This window comes from Neltuma alba, unplaced genomic scaffold (assembly GCF_004799145.2).
Source record: "Neltuma alba isolate B1F8T4 unplaced genomic scaffold, ASM479914v2 tig00011924_pilon, whole genome shotgun sequence".
Lineage (NCBI taxonomy): Eukaryota > Viridiplantae > Streptophyta > Magnoliopsida > Fabales > Fabaceae > Neltuma > Neltuma alba.
The window spans coordinates 24,900-50,265 of record NW_021636515.1 but is presented as its reverse complement, the minus strand read 5'-3'; the positions used below and the strand labels follow the sequence as shown (position 1 = coordinate 50,265).

Sequence of the window (25,366 nt, the reverse complement as noted above, 5' to 3'; positions counted from 1 at the left end):
AACATTAAACATGTACAATTACTACAAAGACTACATTGAAAAAAATAAATAAATATGAAAGACAAAATAAATTGGAGTCTTATATTTAGAATTAAATTGAAAGTCAACCAATTCTTATATTAATGAGAAGAGGTAGTAGTACTTCTCATGATTTTTTTTTTCTTTTTATAACCGGCATCCAACAACATAGGCCAATATTTGTAGATTCAGGTGAAAACTCTTCCTACATAATTCTTTTAGCTAACTTATATACACATAACCTCCTAATTTTTAGGTTGTATGGAGGTGGGTATACTTCTAAAATTTAACAATAGACCCTCGAACTTTTGCATTAAAGCAAATAAACCAGTGCTGTTAGTTTAGTTTGTCTTTATTAAAAAAATTAAATATATGTGAGTTAAGATTAGAATTGTCATGGACACATGACTTCAAATTTGAAGAGGTTACTTGCATAAAAAAAAAAAAAAACTTGGTTATTTGGTCAATATAACATATTCTGAAAAATAGGTCATAGGATTATTTATATACGGGTTAAAGTTTCAAAAAAATTTTATTATTGTTTAGCCTAAATTTGTTTTATATATTCGTAAAATTCGAACTCAAATATTATTTAGCTAGATATGTTTATTGAAATTCTTATTAATCAACTCAACTGGCATGAGCCTGGCTTTCTTCGCATCTGCCTGGCTTTTATATCAACTTTACAAAGTATTTGCGAATTAAACGGGCCAAAGCTTCATTTTTCAATTTAAAAACTAAAATATCACCCTCTCTTGCTTCTACTACCTTCTGTTCTTAATATAAGACTTAGTTGACTAATTTAGAAAGACTAAGAAAGTTAATCAAGTTAGTTATTTATAGTAAACATATATTGTCTTTTTTAAAATACCCTTATTAATTATGTGTGTTTAAATTATCCATTGATAGTAACTCCTTAAAATATACAGCGACTATAGGGATTATTTGAAAGCAAAATTGATAAATATTGGAGACAAAATAGATTAAGGTCTTATATTTAAGACCAAATTAAATGTCAAATTAATTTTTATATTAAGAATGCAAATACATATCGTGCACAAGAGCTATTTTGCAGAGGTCCCTCGCCCAAATTTCAGCTAACAACTCAACACTCTTCCTCCCTATGTTGTGTGTGATAAACAATATTGCTCTAGTACTATTCATTCACATTATTAAATTTTTGACATAAATATACTACCTTCAATCATTTATCTAAAAGCTAGTTGACTAATTTGAGTAGATTAAGAAAATTTGTTGAGTTAATTACTTATAACAAATAAGTGTTATTTTTCCTAAAATACCCTTACTAATCATGTGTATTACCTTGAATTACCATTTAATAAAACATTTAACATGCATGTGAAATTATTACAAGGATTACATGGAAAAAACTGGATAAATATGAAAGACAAAATGAATTAATGTCTTATGTTTATGACCAAATTTAAAATCAAACTAACTCTTATATTAAGGATCTCAAATGGTACTATTTTGTACTTCATTTATTATAATATAAATTGTTATTTTCTTGAAAAGTGCATATATTAAATAGAAGTGAAGTTAGAAAATCGTTATATTTTTGGCAGAATTAATGCAGTAGTTTAAGATTTTCAATAGTTCGTATGAAATATGCTAAAAGTACTTTATAAATAAGATGAGAAGAGTACATAGATTAAAGAAAAATAGCAAACAATCTGAATTTTTACAGATTTTAATATGCATTACTAAGAATAAATAAATATTGAAGGTATATCTTCATAAAATAAATTGAAAAGGATCATTGGCCTCAAGCAATCTTGCGCATACCATTTTTCCCCCCTTAACTTGCTAATGTTGCCACTAAGCAGCTTGGGATCTAATAAATGGAACAAAGGTGCATGCAATCCTGGGACCTGAAAACTATGAGCAAGCAAGGTATGTGGTAGAAGTTGGTGAGAAGCATGATGTAACAGTGATTTGCTTTTCTCCATCTGGTCCATCTCTTTTGCCACCTCGTTCCCCATTCTCCCTCTACTCCAGCTCCACTAGAAGCCATTGCTTTCAGTTTGAAGCTATCGCAGCCATTATCAGAGCTTATAATTGGCAGTCTGTGGTCTCCATTTATGAAGAGCCAGACTTCGGCAATGACATCATTCCATGTCTCACCTATGCCTTGCAAGAAATGGACACTCTAGTGCCTAACGTAATTGCCATTCGTCGACGTTCCAATGATTCTCAAATCACCGGCGAGCTCGACAAGATAAATCCCGAACTCACATATGTGTTTCTTGCTCATATGATGGTGGAGCTTTGGTCAAGACTTGTCACACATGCAAAAGTTAAATGGATGTTGAGTAAAGGACACGCATGCATACTTACACAAGGCTTATCCTTAGTGGTAGATCCCGAAGCCAAAGATATAAAAGTGAGAGCCTACATGGATGGTGCTTTGGGTGTGAGGCCATCAGTGGCTGTGAGGCGATCACTAAATGTTTCCAGCATTATAGCTAAGCGCTTTTCCTTAGCGAAAACATTAAAGTTTGAGTACAATAAACTAAAGTTTGAGTACAATAAACCTCTCTCTATCTGGAATGTGGGCTTACGACACTATCACGGCATTGGCCAAAGCGGTAGAGAAGGCCAGCTTAGGCAATTCTACTTTCGGATATGGGAATGAAAGCAGAGTTGATCTTGAAAATAGAGGAATGCGCAACAAAACAGGCCAAAAACTTCACAGAATTCTGGCTACTAATTTCGTAGGCCCGTCAGGGAATTTCAGTTTGGGGCTAGGACAACTAGAACCATCAAAAGTTGTGGTATACAATATTGTGAAAGGCTTAAAAGAAAGGATCATTGGGTATTGGAGACCCGAAATAGGACTTTTTCAAAATTACAGTGAAAATGGCGAACCAGCTGGTAAATACAAACTAAGGGACCCGATATTGCCAGGTAACACAACAGAGAGACCACCAAAGTTGAAAATTGGGGTCCCAAAGACGTATTTTACTCAATTTGTTGATGTTAATGTGAGTGTAGAAGGGCAGAATGTATCAGCCTCTGGCTTGGCTGTTGATGTTTTTAAAAGAGTGGTTCATGTTTTGCCATTTCCTTTACCTTGTGAGTTTGTGCCTGTGAGCAATGGAGAGCTAACTCCCTCCAGCTATGATGATCTTCTCTGCCATATCACAGACAAGGCAAGTTTTCATTCATCTCTGTTGCTTTCGATCAATTGTTTTACTTTTGTCAGCTTTTCTGTTTCTCAGTTTCTAATAAAGGAAAAGTCAGGCATGTATGTGTATAGTTTCATTGATGATTATATTCCTCCTGAAGCTTGAATACACTCGAGAACATCCTAGGATATGCTCAGGGACGGAACCATAAAATATTGATAAGGGGCTCCAAAGGTTCAAATAAAAATCATATTGGGGGGCACGCAATGTCAGATTTTTTTTTCCTTTCAGAAATTATCAGAAATTAGCCTGATCTACATGTATAATCCATGTGTATTACAAATGAAGCGAAAAATTTAGGTGGGGTATGTGGCTGCACACATCATAGGTCTATCCCTGAATATGCTTATGATTGAGAGGTATTGATTGCGTTGATAGATCTTTCCACTTGATAACTGATATCATCAGTACTGAGCATGCTGGCCCAAAAAACACACAATTTATATATATATATATATATATGTAGGGATTTATTTCCAACACTTAATGCCTATATGAAAATATTGCAGAATCTTGATGTTATAATTGGAGACATCACAGTTCTAGCGAGTCGCATAGATTGTGTTGACGTATTTGGATTCAAGCGTGTCCATGGTAGTAAAGGTGAGGTCCGACTCCGAAAGCAGGTGGATCCTCTTCAGACCTTTTGATTTGTTCCTTTGGTTAATTCTTGTTGCGATTTTTGTGGTTGCAACTCTTATTGTAATCACATTGGGGGAAAAAAAGCAGCAGAGAAAGGTGAAGAAAGCAAATACAGAGAATATGTCCGTAATCCCTTCCTTATTTACATGACCGGTGAGTTATTTTTTGTTTTGTGTAAATAGAGGAGCTTGATAAATAGTTCATTTTGTCCTTAATTGTAAGACCTCAGTCAACTTTGCCTTTTCAAATTTATAATTTTTACTCATAATATCCTTATTAACTACACATATTAAAAGGTTTTAAATCAATGGGTAACTTTTATGCATATAATTAAAGAGAATAATTTAGAAAAAAGAAGACACATTTATTATGAATAACTAATTCAACTAATTTTACTGTCACCATCAAATTAGTTGTCTAGTTCTTCTATTAAGAATTACAGGTAGTATTAATTTCATATATATACTATTTTGTTGGTTCAGTGGCTTTGAGAAGCTTTTTATGTTTTTATCTATGAATGATGATTTTATAAAATCTATGAAGTAATTAATGTTTTTTCCGATAGTACTCTTGGTATAGAACTATGATGAAGAGAGAGAGATTGAGAAACAGGATCAAAATTTCAAGATTTTTTTTTTCAAAAATTTTATGTGCATTGGTTAAGAGTAACTGATAATTTGGTAGAGGCAGTAGTTGTATGATGTATCAACTTGTTTCCTCGTACTCTATTTTGACACTGTGTATTATCAATGTTTTGTGTGTGTGATGATTGCAGATGTTGAGTTTTTGAAAAATGGGAATTCTAAATGGTTGGTGATAGTGGTCATGTTTCTATTGGGCATAGCAGTGCAAGTTTACACAGCAAATTTAACATCAATTTTAACAGAGGGGACAACGGCAAAGCCTTCACCATGGAAGCACGTGCAAGAGATCAGAAGGAACCATCGGTAAGTGGGATATCAAAACAATTCGTGGGTGAAAGAGCTTCTGATTCACCAAATAGGATTCGATACAACTCGGTTAAAGCTTTAGGAAGCATTATCAAACGAAGACAGAGAAAAAGGCATTGTTGCTATTTTTGATGAAACTCCTTATCTTATGCTCATGCTTTCCCAATGCCCTTCTTGCAAGATGACAGAACCAATCTACAAAACTGCTGGATTTGCTTTTGTGGGTACTGTTCTTCTCTCTTGCCCATTATATATATATATGGCGTATAAAACGTGGATGATGTGTTGTATTTTCAGGCGTTCTCAAAGAATTCTACCTTGGTCTCGAATTTTTTAGTTGCAATATTAAATGTGACTCAAAATGTGACGACGTTGGGTGACATGATGAAGAGCATCTCGTTAGACGCCACTATTGACAAATCCGAATTCAAAAGTGATGTGAAGACACGAAGTTTGACGATAGAAGACTTTGGAGGCCTTTTCCCAGTAGCATGTGTTTTAGCTGTCTTCTTCGGCCTTTCAATTCTGAAACCTCAATGGCTGCAAAAGAAATGGATTTCTTGTTGGACGGTTCGCGGCGGAGGAGTTATATATTGAGTAGCCAGCTGAAAAAATCTGTTAAAACCATCATTTTACGTATGTGTAGTAACTTACTGTGAATAGTAGTCCAAGTGAGGAGAATAAGGTGATGAAACACTAAAATTGAAGACCTTCTGGTTGTGACTGGAGAAAAACAAAAAGGAAATCATTGCCCATCCTATCTGCTTATTTGTAATGAATAATTCACCATGTTCTCTCATTTCTCTCTTCTCTTCAGTCAGTTTATTATCTGTTGAAATTGCCTGCAATAACATTATTGCATTAAATTATTACAGAGTACGATGAAGAACACAATTTTATGGCCCTTTTTAACTTAGGAATTTGGAATTTTTGGCGCAACAATTCCAGGTGTCATCCCACAAAAAAAAGACTACTAATATGTTTTATTGGAGGGAATTATATGATTTAGTCTTGAGTACATTGGAGAGATAAACTTCTTTTTCGGGACAAAGAAACGCAAATTCATGTCTTGACATAAGTTTGCTCTGGAACGGCATCCTGAAATAAACATTCCGAGCCTATACATATCCTTTTCCTGAAAGAAGTAGCCTTTGGGGTTCCATAAAATAGGGCAACAAATGTCGAATCCCGGCCCTCACCCTCATACCCTCACCCTCACCCTCACCCAAAGTTTAGCTCGCTCAATACCCACCCTCCCTAACTGTCTTATGTGTGTCTATATATGTTAAAAGCGTCCATGGATTGGGTAAAAAAGAAAAAAAAAAAACTTGACTGGAGAAAATTTTCCAACCAAAAAATTTCAAAATTCCGCTAAAGTATCATAAATAATAAAATCACACATGGTGAAATTCAATTGGAGAATTCAACATAAAAAATATAAACAAATGGGTTTTGTCCTAAAAAATTAGGGAGAATTAATATTATTATAAGATCCCCCAAAAAAAAAGAAAATGATTATTAAAAAAATCTTGTTTTTCATTTTATACATTAAAACTTGTCATAGTATACTGTTTTGTAGTCATTGAGACTTTGTAATAATTATATTCTTTTCCTGAGATTTTATAACAATTCTTCCAAAAAAAATTATCAAATAATATAAAATTCTAAATTTTTACAAATTTCAGTATACGTTAAGAAAATAAAATACTGAAGATATATATATTCACAAGAAACTTTGAAATTTCAAATAATTCATAAAAGTTGATTTTTAGAGTAAGTTATATTAAAAACTAACTTCGGTCTGTAATATGAAATCTGGTTTGTAATACTATAAACTAGATTTTATGCAAAGACAGGAGGTAGTTTATGCCAATAAACACGATTAAGTTTTGCAGAGGGAAAGGGAAAATGAATTTCGTAATTTTGGCATTAAGCAGCTTGGGATCCAATAAATAAGGAAAAGGAACTTGGTTACAAGTTTGATGTGCCTGTGATTTGGTTTTCTCCATCTGGTCCATCTTTTTGCCACCTCGTTTCCGATTCTGCAACAACTCCAACTCTGCTAGAGGCCATTGCTTTCAGTTCGAAGCTATAGCAGCCATTATCGAAGCTTATAATTGGCAGTCTGTGATCCCCATCTATGAAGAGCCAGAATTCGGCAATGACCTCATTCCATGTCCCTCTTATTCCTTGCAAGACATGAACACTCGAGTGCCTTACATAAGCACCATTCATCAAAATTCCACGGATGCTCAAATCAAAGCTGAGTTTAACGAGATAAAAGGAAAGCGAACATATGTGCTTCTTGCCCACATGACCGTCGACCTTTGGTCAAGACTTGTGGAGTATGCACAAAATGCAAGCATGATGAGTAAAGGATACGCTTGGGTACTTACTCAAGGGCTATCTTCTACGCTGGATCCTGAAGTTATGGATAAAACTAAAATGGGAGGCTCCACAAATAGTGCTTTGGGTGTGAGGCCAGCTGTGTTTGTTCACTCCAGCATTTACCCTCATATCTATTACTTAGCGATAGAATTGTCGAAGTACAATCAAAGCCTATCTGTATATGGCTTGTGGACTTGCGACACTATCTCAGCATTGGCCTGTGCGGCAGAGAACGTCACATATAGTAATGGAAGCAGAGTTTATGCTGCAAATATAGGAATGCGCATTGAAACAGGCCCAGAACTTCGCAGAGCAATTCAGGATACTGATTTCCGAGGCCTGTCAGGGAATTTCAGTTTGAGGCCAGGACAACTAGTACCATCGGCATTTGTAGTATACAATGTGAAAAACCAAACAGAAGTTACCATTGGATACTAGAGCCCCGACTGAGGATCTCATAATCACAGTGTAGTTGATGAACCAGCTGGTGAATTCAAACTAACGGACCCAACATGGCCGGGTAACACAAAGGAGAGACCAACAAAGTTGAAAATTGAGGTACCAAAAACGCATTTTACTGAATTTGTTGATGTTACTGTAGAAGGACGGAAAATATCAGCTACTGGCTTTGCTGTTGATGTGTTCAAAAGAGTGGTTGATGCTTTGCCATTTCCTTTACCTTGTGAGTTTGTACCCGTGAACAACATTAGAGGAGAGCTGACTCCCTCCAGCTATGATGATCTTCTCTACAATCTCAAAAAAAAGGCAAGTGTTTATTCATTTCTGTTTTTTTCAGTTGTTTTACTATTATCAGCTTTTGTGTTTCTCAGTTTCTAAGGGAAAGTCAGGCATGATATGCTCAGGGAGGAAACTAGAAAATATTGAAAAAATAAAAATTAATCTTCAATCTACATCTATAATCCATGTGTATTACAAATGAAGCAAAAATTTCAGGTGGGGGCAGCTGCTTATAACATAGGTCTGTTCCTGTATATGCCTACGATGATTGAGATATTAATTGTCTTGATTTTTCCACTTGATAACTGATATCATTGGTGAGCATGCTGGCCACAAAAAAACACACAGATGTATGAATTTCTCTCTTGCTACGCTACATCAATTGCTCTACACATGGCTGGTTATTTGCATGACAAGTAGGTTTCATTTCAGAGCCATTTTGGAGAGTCTCCGGACCCGGCCGCCGGCGGTACAGTTAGCAGCTAGCTAAACATCAGGAAAATCAGTATCTTTTGTAGGTGTAACTTAATGCGGGTAGTCCAAGTGAAAAGAATAAGATTGTGAAAAACTATAACTCGAAGTTTAAAACCTTTTGATTGTGTGTGCCTCAGTTTTATTTTGTAATGAATAGTTCTTCAAGTTCTCTCATTTATCTCTTCTCTTCAGTTAGCTTATTATTTGTTCAGCTCAATACCCTTCATATATATGGTTGTACATATATCTTTTGAAATTGTCTGCAATAACATTGTCGCATTAAATTATCATCTCCAGAGCCTTCAAAAAAGCTTCCTATCTAGAAAAACTCCAGTGGACTCTGGGAAGCTCCATTTATGAAGGTGCCACCTTCAAATAACAATTTCCTGAGTTCAACTATGAATGAGGACGGCACGATAGAGGTTTCTTTAAGGAGAAATTCTGCGTGTGAAAATATTGAAGTCAACCTCATTGATGTGGGAATGCTGCAGCATATGTCAACTTTACACAACCTAAGGACACTAAGTCATTAACATCAGACATTGGCTCCAAGACTTGGGGTGTCCAACGGGCCTCACTGTCGCCAACTAAGTTTAGTTTTGCGTTAAGACAAAATGTTCTAAACGTCTTGGAAATGTTATACAATCGTCATTTTAAGGAACAGGTTCACTTCTTCAAAAACTTGGAGATAATGGCTACAAACTTGTGATTTCGGCCGATATGGGGATCAACTTCGTCTTGGCATGAGAATGTGCAGATGTTGCAACGAAAAAGGGTTAAAAGTTCAATAATAAATGCCAAAAATTGCGAACATTTAGGAGATATATTGTATAAATAATAGATAATGATGAGCTGTCAAGGCATAAGGAAAGAATGGTGGATGCAGTAAAGATGAGACCATCACCAAATCAGTTAAAATTTTGTTGATACGTTTGAATACAGTATGAAATAAAGAGAATGATTTTTTGTATTTAAAGAGATTCCAATTTTTTGTTGTTACGCATAAGTATCTTCCTATTAGAGACTATCTCATTTAAGGTATTGTTGGGTATTAAATGTGAGCACCTCTCCTAATGAGAATTCAAACTTTAGTTTAGTACATTATAAGAGATTGGCCTAATCCCAATTTGATTAAGGGGGTGTTTGAGTGGAAACAAAAACATGACTTTAAAAATAATTTTACAGTATACGTAAGTATACGAAAAGAGTTTTATTTCAATTTGCATAAACATACTTTTAAATAGCATTCTTAGGGGAATCAAATACCCCCTAAATCTTGTAGGCACCCAGGCCCATTCCATTCATCATCAGGCTTCGACTTGGGCCAGCACACATGAGCCGAAGAGCTCAAGGTTTTAGCTGCACCATCTTGAGTGAAGGAATAGAAAAGAGTCAAAATATGATAAACTCATTATCATAAATAGTATTTAATTAAAAGCTTTTGATTGTGTGTGCCTTAGTATTATTTTGTAATGAATAATTCTCCAAGTTCTCTCATTTATCTCTTCTCTTCAGTTAGCTTATTATTTGTTCAGCTCAATGCACATCATATATACGTTTGCACATATATCTTTTGAAATTGTCATTAATAACATTGTCGCATTAAATGATCGCACAGTGGAAGGTAAATAACAAAATTTTAGGGACCTTTGGACATTGGAATTTAGAATTTCCGGCTCAACAATTTCAGATTTGTTTTATTGGATGGAATGTGATTTAGTCCTTGGTATATTAGAAAGACAAACTTCTCTTTCAGACAGAAAAACGTAAGATCACGTCCTGGCCCTTCATAAGTTTGCTCTGGAACAGCATCCTCAAATAAACATTACACGCCAATGCATACCCTCAACCCGAAACAACTAGCCGTTGGGGTTTCATAAAATGGGGCGATAAATGCTGAACTCCTTATGTGATCTCCAGGCCCTTCAAAAAGCTTCCAATTATCAAACATTTGTATAGGATAGTTCTATTGTATTGGGCCTTGGGCCCTCATTTTTGGTCGTACTGTTAAGGCCCATTAGAGTAGAAGCCCTATTTAAGGGTTGGGTCAGTTGTGCTCTAGTATGGACTTTTTTTTTTTTTTAATCATGATAAAAGTTTAACTCAGCTGGGCAAATCTCCTAATGTAATTATAGCATCAGAGCACAGCTGTTCAAGGTCCATCAGTAATGCCTCAAGAAGCACAATAAGGCAAGCGCATTTCTTTCAATAGGAGGATCAAGAATCAAGGAGCATTATTTCGAAGAAAGGTTCTTACGTCTTCTGCTGCTCACCACCCTCTCAAGAAACGCGCAAAGTTTATCGCAAAGAAAAGGAAGAGTGAAGAGAGAGAAGAGAGATAGTTGAGGTCAATAATGGCGGCAGAGTTGCAGAAAAGCTTGAAAGCTTGTTGTGTGTCAAGTACGAGCGTGGTCTTAGTAATGTTGCTTCTATAATAGATTTTTCAGGATGATCATTAGCAAGAAAAATGGAAAATACTGATATTCGCGTATTGATGCTCTTACTGTTACTGCCATGCGGCTAATAAATTAAAGCTCTAAAGTTAAAAGGAAAATTACGGATTTTAATTCAAATTAGATCTTTTTTTTTTTTTGACAAAACAAAAACCACCCACAACACACACCCAAAAGCTTAGCTTCCTTTAGGCTTTTGGACTTGGAGTTTGATGCAAAAGTGTGTCAAGCCTCGTTATTTTTTGAATATAAGCTGAATGAAATTATCAGTGAGATCACCAACAGGTGTTTCATCCTCATAAAAAGGTTTTTGGTTGTTTAACCAAAAAGTCTTGAGTTCAAGTCTGTATGAATGCAAAAGAGTTATTTGGGAGGCATGCGTTTAATTGGACAAGATAATACTCGAATCTAACCTAGATTAAGCTTAATCCAATAATAATGTTATTAAGCCTTAATGCTATCAGCAACTCATATTACAATTTATAATTTATAAATTCTTAAAATCAAAGTAAAAAAATAACAAAAATATTGTAGTGAATAGTTAAATAAAAATAGTCATTGAATCTTTGATGACTCCCAATACATTTTTTGAATTTTTAAAATAAAAGTAATCAATAATAAAATTAAAGTAGCCAATCAATTAATAAAAATAATCAATAACTAAATAAGAATAGAACCATCTTTGACATTCCTGTAGTGGGTACTCTTATTTGTCCTCCGGTTACCTCCCTCGTATCATATCTTGCGCGTTGAATTATGTAATACTCCTCGGGTCCTTAATATAAGACCTATTTAACTAATTTGATTAGATTAAGAAAATTAGGTAAGTTAGTTAATTATAAGAAATATGACACGTTTTTCCTAAAATACCATAATCATATTTCTTAATACCCCATCTTTCTCTTCTACTTGATTATGGTTGAAAGAGTATCCACAGGGTAATTTAGAGATAATTAATAAATATGAGAAATGGATCTTATATTTAGGATCAAAACCAACTCACTAATTGGGTCTTATATTAAGGACCAGAGGAGTACTTCTCTTATTCTTAATATAACACCTATTTAACTAATTTGATTAGATTAAGGAAGTTAGGTAAGTTAGTTAATTATATGACATGTTTTTCTTAAACCACTATAATCATCTTTCTTAATTCTCTCCTTCTCTTTTTACTTGATTATGGTTGAAAAAGTATCTACAGAAATAATTTATAGAAAGAATTGATAAATATGATAAATATGTTTTATATTTAAGATTAAAATCAACTCAATAATTAGGTGAGCAGAGGAGCAACATATTGTTCCCCATCATACCATAAAACACATTTTCAACTGAATTTCTACGTTCATTCAAACATTGACAATTACTCAGCCTTCACTCCTACAGATTGCATTGAATAATTGGTGATAGCCACTCGTGTGTTCGTGAGACAAGAACAAGCGTCGCCAATTAATGGTTCAGGGATGATGCGAAATTTGGATAATTGAGAACGGGCCAAGAGAATAATTGTAAAATTGTGCAGCCAATGGTCCCATCACATCCGAGTGGGGACAATGGCATCAGATAGAGACCGCATCCAGGTCCCCTTCATTTTCCCTCCATCCCGCATCTGTTTTTCATCTTAATAATTGATCCCGATTTCATATTAAATAAAATTTAGTAGTTTGATTTTATTTATTTTGTCAAAAAAATTAACATTTTATTCATGGTTTTATAAAATATTAAATCTATAGCATTTAAATTGTAATATTATACTTCTCTATTTTAAAATATTAAAAATGAATTTCATATTTAGATTTGAAGGAGGTAATGGTAAGATAGAAAGTGGAGGAAAAGGGCGCACAGAGACCTCTTCTGTACGGCCCACCTTGTCTCCAGGTAATAGTGCTCAGGTAACATTCTAGATGGGGAAAAAAATCGTGAGGGGCAGTTTTATCTTCTTCTTTTTATTTAATTACGGGGAGCAAAATGGGAAATAATTAAGAACACGTGTCACGCATCCATTTGCCCAAGGTCCATATGCTTATCTATTTGGTCTTCCCTCATGCATATTCAGCCCGACACGGCATCACTTTATCTTTGTTACCACATGATTCATGTGCTGCGTTCGTTCCCCCACGTCACTCCAGCCGACGTCATTCTGTTCCCCCTTTTTTTTTTTTCATCATCCAATAATCATGAAGCACCTCCAAAATTCCGTTTAACTTTTTACAGACATGTTTTCTATTTTGAAAGTCCAAACCATTAACTGTTTCAAGAATATTCTGAAAAGATTTTTTAAATATAATTTTAATTAAAAGTTATATTAAAATAAATCTTGTTTATTACTTTACTTCTCATTATATTAAATCTCTAGTTTATAGTTTAATAATAATACTCCTCCGGTCCTTAATATAAAATCCATTTAACTAATTTGGTTAGATTAAGGAAATTAGGTAAGTTAGTTAATTATAAGAAAAGTAACATATTTTTCCTAAAACACCATAATCATCTTTCTTAATACCCCTCTCCCTCTTCTACTTGATTATGGTTGAGGGAGTATCCATAGGGGTAATTTAGAGAAAATTGATAAATATAAGAAATAGGTCTTATATTTAGGACCAAAACCAACTTAAGAATTGGGTCCTATATTAAGGACCGGAGGAGTATCTATTAATAATTTATTTAGTATTTTTACTAAATTAAAATATCACTTTATAATTTAGTTGAAGATACATAATATTTATGATCTTAATTATAAGATCTCATCTGTAGACTACAAATAAGATCTTATAATTAGGATAAGAGGTAATATTTATGAATACAAAATGTTTTTAGCTAACAGATGTATTTAAAAAATTATACATGAGATTAAACATTTAAATTTATTGCAAAATGAAAATTTGTATTTATAAAATTAATTAAGTTTATAATATGGCAATTGGTATAACAAAAAATATTAAAATATGTATTGAAATTATTTTTTAATTTCAAATAAGGATGTACTCCTCCGGTCCTTAATATAAAACCCATTTAACTAATTTGATTATATTAAGGAAGTTAGGTAAGTTAGTTAATTATAAGAAAAGTGATATATTTTTCCTAAAACACCATAATCATCTTTCTTAATACCCCATTTCCCTCTTCTACTTGATTATGATTGAGGGAGTATCCATAGGGGTAATTTAGAGAAAATTAATATATATGAAAAATGGGTCTTATATTTAGGACCAAAACCAACTCAAGAATTGGATCCTATATTAAGGACCGGAGGAGTATCATATATGACTAAATAATAATTATTAAGTAATATTTGTATTAAAGAGGGGCATTTTGGTTAAAATAATGGGTCAACACTATAATTTAATGGTCAACTAATGGTTAGGTAGATAAAATTTTAATCTCAAAACTAAAAGAAAGCTTTTTATAATATATATTTTGATTTTAAGGGAGGTCAATGTAGGTTTTCAAAATAAAATAGAGATCTCTATAATTTAGATTAAATAGAGGATTGTTGATGTATTTTACTCCATAATTAAATCACGCAACTCAAAAAAAGTGTTTCACATAATCTAAAATAAAACTTATCTTATATTCCGTAAATCACGATTGAAAAATTAGTTATAAATTATTCCAAACAAGTTCTAATTTTTACATGCAAATAAATAAAATGTGAAGATTAAATTTGTTATAAATTGATTTTTTTTAAAGTTTACTCCAAACTTAAATGATAAAAGCAGAGAAACACGGAGTTTGATAAGCTTATAAGCACTAAACCTTAATTCACAATAAGGATAAAATTAGAAAGTAACAATTAATAAGTTAGTTGATAGCATATATTCAGGATCAAAAATTGCTTCTAGAAGATGTCCTATGATAAGGATCAAAGGGAGTACAACTTATTTTTTTAAAACACCCTTATTTATAGAGTGAATAAGTAGAAATAATAAGAAAAAAATTAGAGAGATATATATAATTAATTATGTGTAAAAATAAAAAAAAATAGATGAATTGAATAATTAAATAAGTCCAAATTAATACTTATAAAAACCCGCACCCCTGTTCACCAAAAAAAAAAAAACCACACACCTTCAAAAGATTTGATGCTTATAGACCAGTCTTGAAGAATTATATAATTTTGCTATTCATTCGCGAGCATGAATCACAATTACCTAAAAATGCAGATATGATCATCTGTGTGTGTGACTTCTGAATAGTTACATAGATCAAGTGATAAGAATATGTATTGAACAAACTATAAATAGCAATATTTTAAAAGTTAGATTGAATGTCAAACTGAAAAAAATAATAACGATTTGTCTAGTCGAATCCGTTAGATCGGTAATCAAACTGATAATACAATGACTAAATAAAAACTAATATTATGTTTGTATAATAATATATGTATAAAAATAAAATATTAACTTATTAAATAATTTAAAAATCAACTTAAATAGTCCATTTCATAATAAATTAGCAAACCCATATGATAACAATGTATCTCGCAACAAATCATGTGTAGTAATATAGTAAAAACACAGATGTTCAATTTTATATTAATTATTTAGATAAAAATAAAAATCAACTAAATAATTGTAAATAAACCTTAAAATTTATAAGACTCAACACAAACGTTGAAAAAAAAAAAATCTGCCTACAGCCTTCCCATGTCTCCAAGACACATTCTCGAAGAGTTCTGAATTGATGCTTGAAACACGCAAAATCAAAAAGAAAGTTTGTCACATTTTAAGTTTTTCTTTTTCTTTTTCTTTCCCTTTTTCCGAAGCTCTTCTTTGGTTTTCCTGCGTCTCAGTTTTCTGGTCATCGTGGCTTCCTCTTTCTATTTTTGATAATACAATGGTTTATATTTGGCGATAGGAGGTAGGGAGGAAAGCTATGGATTTGTGTTAATGTCAACATTTTTCTTTCCCTTCTTTTCCCATTTCTTCCGATCTATTTTCCCTCTTTCCCGTTCACTTTCTCCTTCTTCTTTTCTGGCCGTCCGGTTCCTGACTTTACTTTGGCTACCGGCCGGCTCTGAACAGCTCAACTCCTTAGATGGTCCAAAGCTGTGAACCAAGCCGATAAAGTGGCAACAATAAACTGGCCGGAAGCCAGCCGGACTGGTCTGGTCCGGTTTTCAAATCATTCATAGGTTACGCATGATTTATTGTATATATGTATCTAAATTACTGATATAAATAAACGAATAAATTAAAGATAGATGTCTTCTTCAAAAGGGCTACTATTATGTCTTGTGCTGCTTGGCTGCGCCTGATGAGGAAGAAACGGTGAGAAAAAGGTGGATAAGCATTATGATAAAAGTGAGAATATTCGTTATCAAACTTTTCTCACGCAATGTAAATAAGAGAAAAATACACTAAAATATCCTTAAAATTACTAAATGACAAAAGAGAGTAGATAAATTTTAAAATCTCAATTCAAACCCCAGGTAATATTTTGGAATTTTCAAATTTTGTAAAATTACACAAATACTCTTTTACTTTTTTTTTTTACTTTTTTTAAATACTGCTACATCAGCAATTCCGGCTACCGGCAACCAATCACCGGAGTTCCGGCGATCGGTTACCGGAGTTTCGGTGACAGGTTGTCGGAGTTCTAATGACTACTCTTTATTATATATTGACTACTCTTTTTTAGTTATTGACTACATTTACTTTTAAACTCTGATGACACGTTACCGGAACTCCGGTGACTGGTCAGGAGAGCTCTAATGATTACTCTTTCTTATGTATTGATTACTTTTTTTTAACTATTGACTACATTTATTTGTAAATTCTAATGACTACTCTTGCTAAGCTATTGACTACTCCAGTAATGCGATTTACTACTCTTGTATAGTTAATAGCTATATAAAAATATTCATTAGAACTTTAAAAACAAAAGTTGTCAAAAGTTAAAATAGAGTAGTCAATAGCTATATAGAAGGAGTCACCGACAGTAAAGACAATATTGTCATTTTACAAGATTTGAAATTTTCAAAATGGTACCTGGGGTCTGAATTGGGATTTTAAAATTTACCCATCCTAATTTGTTATTTAGTAATTTTGAGAGTATTTTACTGTCTTTTTCCCTATAAATAACTTATCTCACGATGATACTTTTTCCCCCCACTTTCTCACATACTTTACCCTTAATTAACTAAAAGCATGGAATTGATAGAAGCCACTATCTCCTATCTATAATATAAGATCTCGTTTAACTTTTATTTTAGTTTTAATTATAAGATCCCAATCCACTTTATTTCCTATATTTGTGCATTTTTTTCTAAAGTAATCCCTCTAATAATGATACTTTTAACTAATAAACTTGATTAACAAGGATATTTTAAGAAAAATAATACCTATTTATTATAAATAACTAACTTAACTTATTTTCTTAATCTCCTCAAATTAGTCAACTAGCCCTTATAATTAGAACCGGAGGTAATACATTATATTAACTATAATGTTCTAACTTTATTTTATTTATAAATTATATCAATAAAAACGTACTATTTTATAATTTATTTATTATTATGAAAATTATTATAAATTTATTGAAAAGTGTGTATATTAAATGAAATTCATATAACCGTCAAAATATAAATACATCATTCAAGTCTTTTATGTTTACTTTAATTGAATCAAATTTGTGTAACTATAAAAAAAATATAATTTAGGAATGATCAAAGCTATATTATATTTAGTATAATTTTCTACTTTATTTTGTTTATAAATTATATCAATAAAAACGTACTATTTTATTTTTTATTTATTATTATAAAAATTATTATAATTTTATTGGAAAGTGATATATTAAATGAAATTTATGTAACTGGAAAAATATAAATACATCATTCAAGTCTTTTATATTTAATTTAATTGAATGAAATTCGTGTAATTATAAAAATATAGCTTAAAATTTTATTTAAATGAGGAGTAAAATAGTACATAAAAATTTTTTTAATATAAATTTTAGTTAAAAATAATATTTTAAAATTTTTTTAGAATATTCTTAATACTGTTAACTGATTGGATTTAACTGTATATTTTTAAAATAGATGAAAAGTTTATATCATTGATATAAGCTAGAAAGGTAATTAGAATATTTTATTTTAAATTTTAAGACAGAATAGGAAGGAAAGAGTAGACAAGCATGATGAATTAAATTTGATCAACGTCATGATACTCATGGCAAAAGTAAACACTGAAACGTACAAATGCATGGATGGGAAGGATTTGGATTCTCTCCGTATCTTCTTCCATCCTCTTCCTCTCCACTATCCTCTTTGACCCTTTACAACCATTGGATCAAAACTTCAATGGTCCAAATTTAATATTTTACAACATTTTGTAAAAATAAATATAATTATAAAAATAGATAAATAAATTTAAACTATTAAAATCTAATTTGAACAGCTCATATCTACAGTTTATTATTACAGAGCAAATTTTTTTCAAATTTTTTTAATTACAGTTATTAACTATTTAGATCAGATTTTAACAGTTTAAATTTATTTATTTATTTTTTTTAATAATATTATTTTTATAATATTTCAAATCTGAACTATTGGAATTATCCAATGATTGTGAAAGGAAAAAGAAGGTAATGGAGAGAAAGAGGATGGGAGAAGAAGTGGAGAGAATCTAAATCCAGATGGGATGTGAAAATAGAAGTTGAAATGTTGGCAAAAAAAGAAAAAAAGAAGAAAATAGAGGTTGAAAAATTAATCCCAAAAACAAACAAAAGATAATAATGAAAGGGGGCATATGCTGGTCCAAAAAAAAAGAAGGGTATAATAATAATAATGGTAATAAGGGCATATATGTATATATATAGGAAAAGGGAGATGAAGAAAGAGAAGAGAGATAGTTGGGGTCAATAATGGCGGCAGAGTTGCAGAAAAGCTTGAAAGCTTGTTTTGCGTCAAGCATGAGTGTGGTCTTAGCACTGTTATGGCTTAGAGCTTCTTCCATGGCGGCCGAACCAGATGGAGTGCCCGTAGGCGTCATTCTTGATCTGAATTCAACATTTGGTTCCAAAGTTAGCCGCAGCCTCATCTTCGCCGTCGAAGACTACTATTCCACTAATAACCGTACAGCCACCAGGATTGAACTTATAGTCCAGGATGTTCCTCGGAACGACGTCGTCGCCGCGGAAAGAGCAGGTGACAGTACTACACTCCATATATCTTCTGAAATTTACAAAAAACCACCCACAGCACACACCGAAAAGTTTAGCTTGTTTCGGGTTCCTGGGCTTGCAGTTTGATGTAAAAAGCGAGCTCAAGCCTCGTTCTTTTCTGAATATAAGCTGAATAAAATTATAAGTGAGACCACCAACTAGTGTTTCATCCTACTTGCATAAAAAAAAAAAAAATTATAAGTGAGATCACCAACTAGTGTTTCATCCTTATAGGAGGGGTTTTGGTTGTTTAGCCAAAAAGTCTTGAGTTTGGGTCTGTATGAATGCAAAATGCTTCTTTGAGAGGCATACTTTAATTAGACAAGATAGTGCTCGAATCTGTCCTAGCTTAAGCTTAATGAAATAATAATGTCATTAAGGCATAGTGCTATCAGCTGGCCTCATCAAATGTTATTTTTTTTTCATAATAAAAGTAAGCTCGCCATCAATTACGTATTTTTAAAATATCAAAGTTTAAGTTTCAAGAATTCAATGTGAAAATTTGACTGCATATGTTGCAAACATGACCCTCCCCATCCGTAATTCACTACTGTTTATGTGTATAAAATAATTCAATTTGCAGCTGATTTTTTCAAATTTAACATGGAATATTTTAGAGGAAAATGTTAGTTATGTAATGCTATGATTATTATAAAAAAAAAACAAGAAGCCCTTTACTAAAATTTCAAAAAAATTTTGGATCCAAGTTAAAACTAAATTAACATTATGATCCTAATTGAAATATCATTCCCTCATTAAAATGTTAGATAGTCATAAATGTAGGGGATATCATTTTATTTATTAATATGGTTTTTTTTTCTTTGTTGGCTCTCCCATCCTGTCTCCCTGATTCTTCAAGTTAACATAGAGTAGACCTATCATCTGACAAAATAGGCTTATTTTATGTTAACATACATGGAGAGGTCAAGGCGATAGAAGTGGGAGACAACCTTTGATTATATATGCAAGCAGCTTACTATCTGATAAAGAATAGAACAGTATGTGCCATCTTGGGGCCCCAAAACCCGGAGCAAGCAAGGTTTGTAGTGGAACTTGGTAAGAAACACGAAGTACCTGTCATTTGGTTTCCCATAACTGGTCCATCTCTTTTGCCCCCTCCATCTCCGTCCTCCATTTACTCCGATCAAGGCCTTGACTGCTTTCAATTCCAAGCCATCGCTAAGGTTATTGAAGCTCTTGGTTGGCAATCAATCGTCCCCATTTATGAAGACACTGAATATGGCAGTCACCTTGTGCCATGCCTCTCCAATGTCTTGAAAGGTATGGGCATACGAATGGCTGATGTAATTGCTGTTGATTCAAATTCATCAGATGTTGAAATTGACGACATTCTCCTCGAGTTAAAGGACATGCGCACACATGTATTTCTTGTCCATATGAGCATGGATCTCGGAGCAAGATTTGTTTTTTCTGCAGAAGAACAAGACATGATGGGTGAAGGATATGCTTGGATACTTACCCAAGAGCTATCTTCTTTGACAGATCCTCGAGTTAATACTACCAGAAGATTGTATTATACCCAAAACATATATAGGAACATTACTGATCCTGTTGCTTTGAAAAGATACATGCAAGGTGCATTGGGAGTGAGGCCAATGGATTTGATCCCCAAAAAAACACCTATGCGTAGGGGGAGAGAGAAGAATTTCACTGATAGGTTCAGGACTACCCTAACTGTCTATGGATGGTGGGCCTATCACACAATCGAAGTATTGGCTACGGTGGTGGAGAAGCAAGGCGCAAACAATGGCATAAAACTTCGCTGCGAAGAAATAATTCAGGAGGCTACTCATTTCAAAAGCCAGTCAGGGGTAAATTTTAATTTAAGAAATGGACAACTAGATCAATCAGAGCTTGAAGTATACAATGTGATAGGAGACAGAGAAAGGATAATCGGATGTTGGAGCCCTAAAACTAAACTTGTTCAAAATTGTAGTAAAGGTGGTAAGACATCTGATGGTGAATACCCACTGAAAGATCCACTATGGCCGGGCGACACATTGGATAAACCACCCAAGTTGAGAATTGGAGTCCCTAAAACAAATTCTTTTCATGAATTTGTGAGTGCATATAATTTAAGTAAGCTTCAGATTGATAGTGGTGGCTTTGCTGTTAATGTGTTCTTAAAAGCAGTGCAGGTTTTGCCATTTCCATTAAATAATTATGAGTTTGTTCACTTGACAAGTACTGACATAACCTTTGATGATCTTCTCTGCAACCAATTGCTGAGAGTGAGGGCAAGTTTTCATTCTTTTTCTTTTTAAGTTGTTTCTTCTTTTATTTTATAATGAAAAGTCAGGTATGATACCGGTATACTTAACAATGCTTATACAATTTCTTCTTTTTACCTTCACACCTGGTCTGTGTGTGAAAATATTTATTGCAGGATCTTGATGCTATAATTGGAGACATCACAATTGTGGAAAACCGCACAGAATGCGTTGACTTCACGTTGCCGTATTTAGATTCAAGAGTGGCTATGGTGGTAAGGGTGAAGAAGGACACCACAAGTAAATGGATCCTCTTGAAACCTTTCAACTGGTTACTGTGGTTAATTCTTGTTGCCGTTTTTATGGGTGCAACTGTTATCATAATCATATTAGAAAGAAACAAAACCACCAAAACCAGTGAAGGAAGAAAAAAAACTGAAGAATTCTATTACAACCCCTTCCTTGTTTACAAGATCGGTTAGTTCATCTCTTATGTAGAGCGTGCACACACACATATGTATATATAGCTTGATTATATATGTTATTATGTTTCAATTTACGCCCCGTACGTACTCTATGACAGATGCTATGGAGAAACTTAAAAGCAGAGCTGCAGGATGGATGGTGATACTGACGTCATTCCTATTCATCTTGGTAGTGCAAGTCTACACAGCAAGTTTAACTTCAATGTTAACACAAGGAAAGACGAAAGTGCCTTCATTTGAGAACGAAAAAGAGCTTATTAAGAATAGCAATCTGCATGTGGGATATCGAGATGGATCGTGGGTGAGAGGGCTTTTGATTGAACAAATGGGATTCAAGCCTGAGCAGTTAAAGCCTTTACGACATCGTGAAGAGTATAATGAAGCATTGTCAAATGGAACAATAGATGCTATCTTTGATGAAACTCCTTATCTCACACTCTTTCTCTCCAAATACAAGTCTCAATTCATGATGACAGGACCACTCTACAAAACCGGTGGATTTGCTTTTGTAAGTCTACTTGCTCCACTCTTCTTAATTACTACAGGGTAAAGTTAACTAATTAATTTCACGTTTTGAAGGTAATTTATGTAAAAATATTAATATTATTAAATTAATGACCCCACATAAATGTTATTTAAGAATTGAAGCATGTGACCAACTTATTACTACTAAGGAAGGATATGAGATTAAAAAGTTTTGATTATCACATTTTTGCCCTACATTTAATTAAGACTAAGTGGGGCTTTAATTTAAAACCTTGACATATAATTAGGATGGGAGAGAGTACGCCCAAATTTTAGGATTAAGATTTTTATTGCATCTATTTAGAATCCACATGTGAATTGAATTCAAATCTTGTCATTGTTAAGTCTTTAAAAAAAAAGAGAGAGAACCTTCAATATATATATATATTTAAATCCATAAGGCTTGTGCACTATAACTTTACCTAATGGCTGTCAAATTAAATCATTTGCCAACCATAAAGTATGATATATCACTAGTTTGGTCTATAAAACTTTAAGGAGATGCTATATATTTATTGTTTTTTCAGGCATTCCCAAAGAAATCTAGCCTGGTCTCGCATTTCTCGAATGCAATCTTAAAAGTGATTCAAGATGTGGAGTCATATCGACTATTAATGGCCAAGAGCTCCTTACCCACCTCCATTGAAGATTTGGAATTTGAAGACCAAAGTGATATAGAGACATCAAGTTTGAGCATAACTAACTTCGGAGGCCTTTACCCTGTCCTATCATCTCTTGTGGCCCTCTCTTTAGGCCTTTCCATTATAAATCCATCAGTGATTAAACGGTCTCTGAATCCATTGCCAGTGATTACATGGTTGCTTAGGAAGCTTTCCACTCTGAAACAGTTGGTGATTGAATGGTTGCGCAATAAGAAGCAGCATTTCAAGTTAGCTAAGGCTTGATTACAGTAGGAGTTGCTAGCTGGTTAATCAGTAGCTGTTTATTAAACGTGTGATACAAGTGTATATAAAGCTCCTTACTATAATTTGTCTTTTTTTATTTTATGGCCAACTAGAAACATGTATTAACTATTAATAAAAAAAACACGTCAATGGACTTGACATGCTCAGTGGAACTTATAATTTCAAGCAATTAATACTTATCTTTTTAAATAACTAAAAAGAAATGCCTCTTATAAATAATAATATGCTACCATGTTAATCATCTCCTAAATTATACATATATTTGGTATGATTATTTGATTGAGTCATATTTCAGCATTGTCAAGCCTGATTGGAAATAGTTCTCCTAAAGGTGTTTTTTTTTTAGTGAAAAAAGGAAAAGTCACATAAACACTAAAGGTAATTGTACGCCTAACTAACGTTCTCAAGCCCAGCAATGTCTTCCTGTATCACTGGTATGCATTCTTTTGGTGGTGCCTGCCAGAACTCTTTTGCTCTTGTTTACTCCAAGCCCATAGTAGCCAGTTTATCAACACAGCGGTTGCATTCTCTCCTGATATGTACCAGTTTTACTTGCAACTCTAAGTGCAATATTTCTTGGATTCTCTCAAAGACATGGCAGCTTCCTTTCGTGCTCTTTCCTTTCAAAATTGCTTCCACCATGTTCTTTGCATCACACTCTGCTTCTACTTTCCTAAATCCTAAATTCCAGCATAATTCTAATCCTTCTAGTAGACTTCTGGCTTCTGCCTCTAGTACACTGCATTCCATTATTTTGATAGTAAATCCTCCTAACCATTCTCTACTATCTCCTCTAATTATTCCACCATAACTATTCCATCCGTTTAAAGTACCTGTCACATCCGTGTTTAGTTTACACCATCCCAACTTTGGTACTCGCCAATTTGGTTGGTCCTATGATTTTTCAGCTACTTCCGACATCTCCTCTGCCCACTTGTGATGCTAAAATTCCAGGTAGTTCATAATGGTCTGTCAAGGATTTACAGGGATCTCAAAGCCTTGTGAGTGTATCAACTGATTTCTCCATTTCTAGATTTGCCAACATGCTACAATGAACAATTCCGGCCATTTAATTTTCTTCTATGTCCTGTCATTCTTATTAATGTTCCTTTGCAACCACATTACCTACTCCTGTCTGAAGAAGGAGTGTCTTTTTTTGTGCTAGTACTAAATTCCTTCATGTGGATGTTACGTACGGACAATCCCTAAGGGCATGTAACAGTGTTTCAATGCCACTGTTGTAGATTAGGCACCATCCTCAGCCCCCATCCCATCTCCTAGTTAGCTCCTTAGTAGGTAGTTTCTTATGCACTGCTCTCCACATAAAGACCCTTATTCTTTTGGTGTTTTCAGTTTCCAGATCCGATTTCATTGGTTCAAACTCCCATTATGGTCAGTCCCCCTAAGCCATTTATAAGCTGAAGCCATTGTAAACTCTCCATTGCTTATTAGGCTCCATTTCCTCTCTGCCTCCCTCAGGCTTATTCTTGTGTCTCCTGTAACTGTTACTTCCATGAACTCATCCCACATCTTACACATTTCCTTCCATAGTCTCGGGTCAGTTGGTTTTGCCTCTAACCGATTTACTGGACCCCCTTCTCTTCCATATTTTCCTTGCAAAACTTTAACGCATAGTGCATTTGGGTCTTTACTATACCTCCATAGCAATTTCATGATAAAGGAATTATTCATGGTCTTAATTGCCTTTATGCCCAACCCCCCTTTCTCTTTGGTGTCACACACTGTTTCCCAATTCACTGCATGCCAGGTATGCTCCATGCCTTCCTCTCCCCAAATGAAATTTTGCTGACTCTTCTCCATTTCCTCAACTACTGTCATGGGGATTTTATCATGCTGCATGGGGTAGATTGCTATGGAGTTGGTGACTAATTTAACCAAAGTTATCCTGCCCATCATTGATAACCTTGATGCCTTTCATCCACTCAGTCTTCTCTTTATCTTGCCAACCACATCTTTATACTTCATTCTTCGTCTTTTGGAAAGGATATGTCTGCCCCAGGTATCTACTCAATTCCCTCTACTTGTTTGAAACCACTTCTCTAGCAAATTTCCCTTCTGGAATGCCACCTACATTAGGAGAGAAGTAAATATACGTCTTTTCATGACTCACTCTATGTCCCGACATCTCTCCCAATTCCTA

General features: G+C 33.6%; 2 protein-coding genes and 2 long non-coding RNA genes across 4 annotated transcripts; all 4 read left to right on the top strand.

Moving 5' to 3' along the window:
• Positions 1–3,796: 3,796 nt before the first annotated feature.
• Positions 3,797–4,751, top strand: LOC114719573 (uncharacterized). Its single transcript, XR_003737916.1, has 3 exons — positions 3,797–3,830; positions 3,957–4,022; positions 4,645–4,751. It is a non-coding gene; the product is annotated as an uncharacterized LOC114719573 (long non-coding RNA).
• A 227-nt stretch (positions 4,752–4,978) lies between these two features.
• Positions 4,979–5,199, top strand: LOC114719574 (uncharacterized). Its single transcript, XR_003737917.1, has 2 exons — positions 4,979–5,039; positions 5,117–5,199. It is a non-coding gene; the product is annotated as an uncharacterized LOC114719574 (long non-coding RNA).
• Position 5,200: 1 nt separating this feature from the next.
• LOC114719567 (glutamate receptor 2.3-like) lies at positions 5,201–8,431 on the top strand. The gene is made up of 4 exons (XM_028905079.1): positions 5,201–5,389; positions 6,902–7,548; positions 7,675–7,972; positions 8,366–8,431. Exons 1-4 carry the CDS (start codon positions 5,201–5,203, stop codon positions 8,429–8,431), a joined length of 1,200 nt encoding a protein of 399 aa, XP_028760912.1.
• A 10,307-nt stretch (positions 8,432–18,738) lies between these two features.
• LOC114719566 (glutamate receptor 2.7) lies at positions 18,739–23,184 on the top strand. The gene is made up of 5 exons (XM_028905078.1): positions 18,739–19,021; positions 20,011–21,296; positions 21,446–21,746; positions 21,853–22,262; positions 22,807–23,184. The coding sequence occupies exons 1-5, from the start codon at positions 18,739–18,741 to the stop codon at positions 23,182–23,184; spliced, it is 2,658 nt and encodes an 885-aa protein (XP_028760911.1).
• Positions 23,185–25,366: the final 2,182 nt, after the last annotated feature.